Consider the following 9,165-nt stretch of genomic DNA (forward strand, 5'->3'; position numbering starts at 1 on the left):
GCATCTGGCTTTGATTCTTTGACCCAGCCTAGCAGGTGCAGGGTAGACACACAGTGGTTGCCCATTCAGCAGCCTCAACCTTAGCCTTACCCCTCCTATCCACATTCCTTTAAAGCAAATGGATTTTATTATAGATGGGCAAGAGTTCTTTTGAATTGGCCTAGGAAAGCTGGCAGTTAATATGCAGTGGTAACCAGATCCTGCTGTCAGGTTGAATTTGTGATTGGTGTTCACAGTAGCCGAGAGGGATAGAGGCCCAAGTGCGAGGGACCGAACACAAATTAGCTCATTGCCCCTAACATCCTCTTAAATGGCCTGGCATAGTGGCTAACATGTCCACAAGTCTCTGGTAGAATATATGCTCCTTAATCCCTATTAACAAGAAATGACTCTAGGTGACATAACTTGTCCAGGTGATGCCTGCATGTCACACAGCTCTGGGTGGAAGCATCTCTCATCACCCTGCTCTTCTGTGCAGTGAAATGATACCCTAGTGCCACAATCTGGCATACATTTTTTTCCTCTCAAAGGACATTTGCTAGTAACAGGAAAGAAATTAAAAGAAGATTTTGTGTTTCTGGTGAGTCTGGTTCATGAATACTCGAATTCCTGGTCAAGTTCATCCGAGAAAAACAGTCTTTCCTCTAAGCAAAAGTATATCACTCCTTTCTGCTGGTCTTTTGTGGATCTTGAGTAATTTGGGTCTCGCAGTTGAGACAGAGGGAAAATGCTACCTCCCTGTTCCATTTTCTGGTTTTATTTATGACCAAAACTCATATTTCTCAAATTATCTGAAGCCCCATAGTGATAGAGCACAGTGCTAAGTGATGGTTGTAAGTTTGTTCATTTAGTTTGTTACCTAAAGAAAATGTGTCAAATTTAGAAATGAGATGGGACTAATAATCTTTTCTTAACCTTTTTCATACACCTCGAACTAAAATGGAATGCAGGACAAGCTCAAAAGCAGGTAGAAGAGATTAGTGCTTACCAATCTCTGTCCTTTGTTCAGCTTCATGAGATATCATTACTCTCCCAAAATAGCACTTCCTGTGAAAGAAGAAAGCCAGCATTTGGAAAACTATTTAAATGACTACATATATAAAATTCCTTTGGGGGAAGGCTATAGGAAAAATATCTGCTTACAATTCAATGGGCTGTGTTTATAAAAAGGAGGTTTCTAAATCTTTAACTCATTCTTCCTTTATGAGAAAGCCATATATAAAGTTGAGCCACTTAGAGACACACTAGACAGGGTCTTGGATAACCATGATTACAACATGACAAAGGAACTAAATCTTATGAATGATATTTAATTCTGGAAATGTGAACATTGCAAGTATAATTGTCTTTCATTATTGAGGGGTCATTGCTGTTGTATATAGTTCCTCATAAACAATCCCCAGGTCATTCTACATGGCAGAGGAGCCTCTTCATTGATGTAAAAAAGAAGGAAGGAAAGGGGGAAGGGAGGAAAGGAGGGAAGAAGGTAGAAATGAACATTTATAAAACAACTTATATAAGTGAGGCATGTGCCAAGTGGATTAGGTGTATTATTTTATTTATTCAGTCCTCACTTCAGTCTTGTGAGATAGGATCTCATTACTGTTTTACAAAAGAGAAAACCAAGGCTCTGAGAGGTTCAGTGACTTATCTGAGTCATACAGCTAATAAGCAGTTAATCTGAGATTCAGAACCAGGGTAAGACTCTGCATAAAACTTCCTTGTCGAGATGGTTGGTAGGTCCTCACATTTACGTAAACAAGACCAAGGAGGTGGTGTAATCACCTAGAGATACTCAGGATAATCTCTGCTCTTGGCCCCTCTCTGGCACTGGCCTTTCTTCTCTGAAAGATAATGTCCATATTGTTTGGAGGAAAATCTAATAACTGATTGAGAACATGAGAGTGTGAAAGCAGCAAACCCTAACTGTTTAATACCAAGTTTTGAAGGCTGTAGAGTATTAACAGCTAAAACATTTTAAATGGAAGATAGATTTTTACCTCAAGTACAGAAAAGCACAAAAAATACATAGAAATTCCAAAAGCAATCCCAAATGGTTTGTTAGCAACCAGCAGTTTCACGAAGACTTTATCTCTCTGCAGATAATACCTTACCCAACTAGTTTCACCCTTTAGATATTTTAGAACAGCAGCCACATAGTTTCTTCAAGATTACAAACTGCCTTCAAGGAAAAGAGGCCTCAAAATGGACACTCATGGTCTGTTCATCTAGGCAGATTCACTATTCACTCATGTAGTATGGTTAGAAAAAAAGTTTTTTACACATCAATGATATGCTCAGATTACTTGAGGTGTTTTGTTTTTGTTTTTGTTTTTTTTAATGATTTGTAAGAGTAAGGTGACTATTGTGGGGAAGAGAACGATTTGATGTGCGTAAATAGGCACAGGATTCTGTCGAGATGATGTTTATTGAGCATTTGAGATCTTGCTTCCTGGCAATGTTGTCAGTTTGGCTCAAATAAACACTTGTAAAAATTTTTTTAAAAAATGATGTTTTTTCCACCTCAACTTCAAGAACATTGAGGTAGTTAACCCATTACCAGCAGAATCTAATAGCAGCCTTTTTATAAAAGCCCAATTGCACCTGATGTCTCAACTATTTCCTTCATAGAAAACAACATGCTTCAGTTTTATTCTACCATGGTGAATATGATTTCATGGCCCTTCTTTCTTTCAGAGAGCAACATGGCTGTGGGAGGGATATCTCAAAGCCATAAGGATTTGGGATAATTTTACTGAACTTGAAACACTCCCCCAAAACATATATTTAGGGTCAAATCTGGTAAAGTACAGGACAGGCACTCATTTTTCACATCAAAGTATTTCGAGTAGCAACAAAACTACATACTTATCAAAGTTCTGCTTTGCCTGTGCCAAGTGTTTTCCATTCATATAGCAGCATCATAAAATCACCCGGGGCTTCTGAGTTGAATGCATGCGCCTACCTCATTGCTTTGAAATCAGTGGCATTTTAATCCGCTGGGATAATTTTACCAGTGAAATCATCAGAACATGTTAGTCTGTCTTTGGTAGTTCCCCTAGGAAGACCTATGTTTGTCATAGTCCCTTTCAATGTAAGGAGTTTGAGTTTATACATCAAGTTGCATTTCAACAAGACTTTACGATTGTCCCTCATTCCATCAAGTTACCATTTTTTAAACTCACGACATAAATAAATTTGACTTATGAGATTAGATTGATCAATTACTTCAAAATTACAACTTGTATCTGTCAGGTATCTATAGATATCTATATAAAAGATAGATATTGCTTTATAAATATTGATGTTATTAGATTTTATGGCCTCGTGATTTGATCAAAACTAAGCCTGCATTTTTGCAAAAATTATACTATATGTATATATTCACATCCTAGTAGTAATTCTTACTTTAGCAGTGAAGAGATTATGTCCCATAACATCATGTGATGTAGTAATGTCATTTCAAATAGGATTTTATTTATTTTGCAGACTTTTCTAAATCCAAATTCCTATTAATTTCAATGAAACTTTCATTTCAGTAAATAATGTACTAGTGGACTTAGAAACAAAAAGGTAGATAGCCTGTTTCCCAAGAACTTCCCTCTGCTGCATGCATTACTATTGCCCCTTTTTGGATCATGAGTGTGAATTACTTTCATGGCTCTTGACCATGGCCAAGATAACAAGCTTGCTTCTCATCCTTAATAATAATTATGTTCTGTGTAATTATTATGATGATGATCCTGTCTCCTCAGTAGAAAAGTGAGTGGACCAACCCAAAAATGACTAGCCTCTTCTTCCTCTGATTCAGATTTTCTCTGTTGCAGATTGGATTTGAGGACCCTCCCCTCCAGGGACAGGCTGCAGCTTCAGGGAGTGGGAATGGAGCTGATTCTGAGCCAGCTCGCCACATCTTCTCCTTTTCCTGGTTGAACTCCCTGAAAGAATGATGTTCATTCCAACTGCTGCCCCTCTGTCTGCCTGGCCAAGATGTACACAGGCAGCAGGGAACCTAGATGAAATTAATATTATGCAGATGATTAAAGGGACCTCTGGACAGGATTTCTGTAAAAAGCAAACAAACAAACAAACAAAAAAACCCTTTAATTCCAGATGACTTATCTGATACATTAAGGGAAAACAATATTTTGAAAAAATAGTTGCAAAAAGCATTGGAAGAAAGAAACTTGAGCTTATGCAAATCTCTTATTGCGTGGGAAACATTATGACGGATGTATAGGTGTGGTATGTGTGTGCATGCATCAGTAAAAATGGCAAGTTTTGAAAAAAGTGGGCACTCTCATCTCTTATAGGCACTGGCTTTTATTATTATATCGTAGTAGCTTTTATTATTTTCTTTTAAACAATGCAGATGGTCAGTGAAATTCAGTATTAATTCAGAAATGACTGATTTATCAATATATGGACAAAAGGTAAATCATTGACCAAAGGTATGAAATGTTTCATAAAGGGTTCCTCTTTTTCATAATATATGTCACTGAATGTATATCTAGAAATATTCTTTGACTCTGATGACACTTTCATAGTCCAGAGGCTGAAGGTCTAAGACATTTCTTGTGACATTTTTCTAATCTTAGTTTTAATATGTAGATATCCAGTACTTTAACTGAAAAGGACTTTTCAATAGTAACTGTCTACTTTCTCATGTATCTACTGAGGCACCAATCTGCTGAACTGTAGAACTGCATTTATTTAAATATACATACACATGATATACATTATATGTGTGTATATATATTTAAATCACGCTTTAGTTGTCCCACCACAATGCCTCCTTTAGAACATAAACTTTATTCTGTATAAAATCTTAAATAAATGCTGTTTTTAACAACTTTGTCTTATAATGATTTATTCAGTGTTTTATGTCATCTGATTATTCCATTAGTCAAGGATATTTAAAGGGTCCCAAGGGATGAAGGATCTTCATGTATCCAAATTAATTTTGAAGCAGTAAACAGTCAATTGAATTTTTTAAGTTATGACTAAACTACCAAAGGTGAATGCATTGTAAAACTAATTAGATGTACTGTTTGATTTTAGAAGTAACTAGAGATAGTTTATATTTCTAAAAATTAAAGTGATTAGAGTTGACAGACATGAGGAGGGTATTTGGGAATTTGTTAAAGTTAAAATATTCTTTACAAAAAATTTTTTTCCTAAGAGCCATTTTATAGCAACTAAATTTAGTTGTTTTAAGTGGAGAGACTATCAAGTTCCTCCTATTAGAAATAGGCACTGGAAAATAGCTTAGAAAAAATATTTTGTGGTAGCAAAGTAATAGCTTGGTAATATATGAGCCTTTCTCATAGAAAAAAAAAGAAGACAGCATTTTGGCCCTATAGTTTGGAGAAATGCCCTTCCTCAACTCTTCTCTTTTCCTTTCCTCCTTCCCCAGCCTTCCTCAATTATTTTACATCTTATAGTTAATCAGTGTTAAATTATTTCCATTATGAATCGACCTTCCATTTATAAAATTACTAAGTCTTAGAGCTGGAAGAAACTTCCTAAATTATATAACTCAATCTCAGAGGAGTGATCTGAGGTACAGAGATGAGCCCAAGACAATTGCAGGATTGTATAAGCCACAGATACGTTTGTATTTGTTGCAGAAAATAAAATGCAGAGTTTTGTTTTTTCTTGTGCTGAAGTCAGCTTGGAGGAAGCCAGGAGCTGAGAGTATTTCCCTTGCTAGCATTGAAGAGAAGAAATAAACTCATGATTACCTTTGTAGCATTTATTAAAAATATAAATATTGAACATTCTCTTACACAAACAAATTGACTGAGGAGTGGAAAGATGTTTTATTACTGAAACATTTACAAGGAAACGTGGATTCAAAGAGCTTACAGATTTTGTCTCACCCACCCAAGAGAAGGACATTCTCTTTGGCTCAGACCACAACAAAGTCAATTTGGTGACTTCTGTCTGCTGTTGCTTCTTCAAAAAAAAAAGTTTCCTTCTGTGTCTATACTCTAAAACACCATTAAACATACCTGGAAATGGAAACTAAAAGTAGGCAATACAAATAACATTTTGTTGCCTTACTGCACGTGAATTCACTTTGTGCATGCTGATTAAGGAGTATAGGCACTCTTGCTGTACATCCTCTGTTTCAAGCTATATAAAAATAAACAAATGGTATCAGAGCAACGCTATGGTACAGAATACTGTATTATTTTATTTTATTTTGTAATTTTTGTGTTAAATGCAGAATCTTCTTGGCCAAACGCACCATTTCATTTCCCAATAATCTCCATCAGTTTCCTGTTGTTGTGAGCTTGCTGCGCTAACTGCTCAGCCCTGGCCATTTCCAAGACTTCTCGGAGGAGGTGGAAGGTGAGATCCAGCGAGATGGGAGGTTCCTCGGATCTCCTCTCCCTCTCCGGTGCCTCCTGGCGGCCACCGAGGTCGTTCTCGGCGCCGCGCTCCGCGGGACCCGCAGGGCTGTCGAGCGGGCGCCGGGGCAGCGACAGCTGTTGCAGCAACGCACGGAAAAAGTTGGCAGCCACCTCGTCCGGGGAAATGCGGCTGCCGCTGTTGCCAGAGAGAAGCGAGGAGGCAGGCGACAGGGGAGCAGCGGGGCTCTTGTTGAGATTACCCAGGCGGAGGAAGTATTCCTCCCCCATGCGGAGCAGGACTGGCCGAGCCTGCGGCTGCTGGGGCTGCTGGGGCTGCAGCGGCGGCTGGAAGAAATCCAGAGGTTGGGGAAGCTGTGGGTCCTGCCGGGCGCCGGGGACAGGCCCCCGGCTGAGGAGGGCCCTGCATGGCGGGCAGGGCAAGAAAGCCACCAGCAGGACGCCCAAGGACACGAGCAGCGGCAGTCTCATGTTAGGGGCGCTAGCTGCGGCACAGACGTGGGTAGAGGGTTGAAATGAGAGAAGGAAAGAGAGAAAGAGTTGGTCAGAGTTTAGCTTAACTGAGAGGTGAACTTGGCGGGTGGAGGATCTTCCTACAGGACACCCGTAAAGGCGGCTCAGGATGGTGGGGCGCGGGGGTGGGGTGGCGGCGGCCTGGGAAGGCGCTGTCCGCGGTGCTGAAGCTCCAGAACAAGGACTTCTAGAGTTGGAGTGAGGGGACACAGGAAATGGGACGCCTGCAGGGCTTGGCACCAAAGCCCAGCCCCTCGCCAGGCTGGAATGACCCTTCTCCTTCCAAGACTCCCAAAGGGAGGGTCCCTGAATCCTCTTTCTAACTATCCCCCCCCCAAAAAAAAAATTGATTTTCTACAAATTTCAGATCTCAGCCGCTCTAACACCACCCCCACCCCTTTCCGGGTGTTTCAGTGTTTTCCTCCCAATTGAGAACTGCTGCCTCCTCCTATTTATCTATCCCTGCCCCGGTGTCCTTTCTGGAGTCGGGAGAGATGGGGGCATGATCTACACAGCCAGCGAGGAGTAAGTGGCAGTTTGGGTAACGACGAGTAGCCGTCTAAGTTTGCTTTTGCGCGCGCGTACACACACACACACACACACACACACACACACACACACACACACACACACACACACGCGCGCGCGCGGACAGGGACAGGGACAGGGACAGCGGCAGCGGCTCCGCCGGCGCGCACCGTGGCAGCTCAGGCAGTGCGAAGTTGGAGGCGCGTTTCCGTCCAGGCGCTCCCTACCTTCTGAGGCTCTTCTGCAGGTGAGCCGGGTGCTGCTCACCCCCGGGACGTCTCCGAGGCTTTTTCAGGGGTTTTCTCTTCTGTTCCCACTGTCTTTTTCTTTCTCTCTTCTCTTTCTCTTCAGTCTCTCAACAGACTTGAGCTCTGAGTTTCTCCACACCGCAGACTGGAGTGGGATTTTATAGTGTCGACCCTCTTCAGAAACCACGCAGCATTTGCCTAATAAGCTGACGCTCTCTTGACAGCTCGATTGCGTGCTGCCTCTGCTCCTGCATAAATCATAGGGCCCTGACAGGGAACCAGGGGCAGAATTTTTGCTATCTCAACACTGAATCTCACATCCAATTATATCAACAGATATTTATCGCCTCTTTAGTGACGTCAACCAGTCCTAAAATGGAATGGCTTCTTATGACTTGTCCATTGACAAAAATTCTTGAATGAGATTTCCCAAGTGTGAAAACATACTGACCTCTTACTCTGAAGGGCCAAATTGAGCATAAAAAGAGAGACAGTAACTGGGAGAGGAGAGGCAGGGAAGATGCGAGAGAAGGGAGGTCTATCAATGCACAGGCCTGTGGGGGAAGCAGCAACCAGTTACAGGGGATCCTCCTCTTCTCCTTCTTTCTTTACTTCTTTGACCAGTCATCTCGGGCAACACCTCAGTATCTGAAAATATCCCTTTGCTAGAGACAAAGTGTCCTATCACCTTCCTGCCTGGATAAGAATGAAGAACAAAGAGACAGGAGTGCAGGGACACTTAGTTTTTAAGCCTCCATCTGCTTTTTCCTCCCAAGAACAGATAGATAATAGAATTATGAGTCTGCAGAAGCAAGACCGCTGTCTCTTGAAATGATGACAAGAGCTACTCCCATGATGAGGGGGCACAAACCAGGGTCGGTCTGGGGAACAGCAAAGATTTTAAGTTCTCCAGGACCTCACTGTTCCCCTCCACTTTCCCTCCTTTCAGATTCTGAAATAATTATGGACTTTTCTACTCTCAAATGAAAGAGAGAAAGGACCTGTGAGAGGTGCATGAATTAAACAATCTTTACTTAGTCTGTGCAGTGCAAACTCAGGAGAGAAGCATCCATTCTAATTTCTTATTCTATATTGGAGAAAAGGCTTAAACTGCTTGATAACAGTGCTGAATCCATGAGTTGCATGTTTTCATTATTGATGAATCTTGAGCATATAAAAAGGTAACTTCATTCATTTTACTTCCAAATACAATTAATAACCATGATAGTATCTATATCAGGGGCACCCAGGTGTGTGTGTGTGTGTGTGTGTGTGTGTGTGTGTGTGTGTGTGTCCATTTCTTTTTCCAAACTCAAATGTGCTCCATAGGAGCCTGAGAAATAAATAAATGTTCTCTGGCACTACCACAAAATGAAATGCCTATGAAACCACACTCAAATTTTGAATTAAATTGACATTATCACATAGGTGGGAGGCAGTTACCTCTAATCCTGCAATTCAAAATGCAATTTCAAACCCTGGTGTCTATGATTCAATTC

The 9,165-nt window shown here is 41.0% G+C and overlaps 2 protein-coding genes across 2 annotated transcripts in view; one reads left to right on the plus strand and one right to left on the minus strand.

The window, feature by feature from the left end:
* The window catches only part of TRIM55 (tripartite motif containing 55), a 48,986-nt gene extending 44,199 nt beyond the window's left edge, over positions 1-4,787 (plus strand). Inside the window, exon 11 of the mRNA XM_025041206.1 lies at positions 3,828-4,787. Within this exon, the coding sequence (XP_024896974.1) occupies positions 3,828-3,950 (123 nt within the window). The 3' untranslated portion in view covers positions 3,951-4,787. The remainder of the gene's footprint in view (positions 1-3,827) is intronic.
* A 948-nt stretch (positions 4,788-5,735) lies between these two features.
* On the minus strand, positions 5,736-7,982 carry CRH (corticotropin releasing hormone). Its single transcript, XM_006924004.2, has 2 exons — positions 7,646-7,982; positions 5,736-6,862 (listed from the first exon to the last, which is right to left on the minus strand). The coding sequence occupies exon 2, from the start codon at positions 6,846-6,848 to the stop codon at positions 6,258-6,260; it is 591 nt and encodes a 196-aa protein (XP_006924066.1). The 5' UTR covers positions 6,849-6,862; positions 7,646-7,982; the 3' UTR covers positions 5,736-6,257.
* Positions 7,983-9,165: the final 1,183 nt, after the last annotated feature.

The sequence above is a fragment of the Pteropus alecto genome, unplaced genomic scaffold, assembly GCF_000325575.1.
Source record: "Pteropus alecto unplaced genomic scaffold, ASM32557v1 scaffold87, whole genome shotgun sequence".
NCBI lineage: Eukaryota > Metazoa > Chordata > Mammalia > Chiroptera > Pteropodidae > Pteropus > Pteropus alecto.

Excerpts from the sequence above, each read along its gene's own strand:
- CRH (XM_006924004.2), bottom strand. The coding sequence starts at position 6,848 with ATGAGACTGCCGCTGCTCGTGTCCTTGGGCGTCCTGCTGGTGGCTTTC.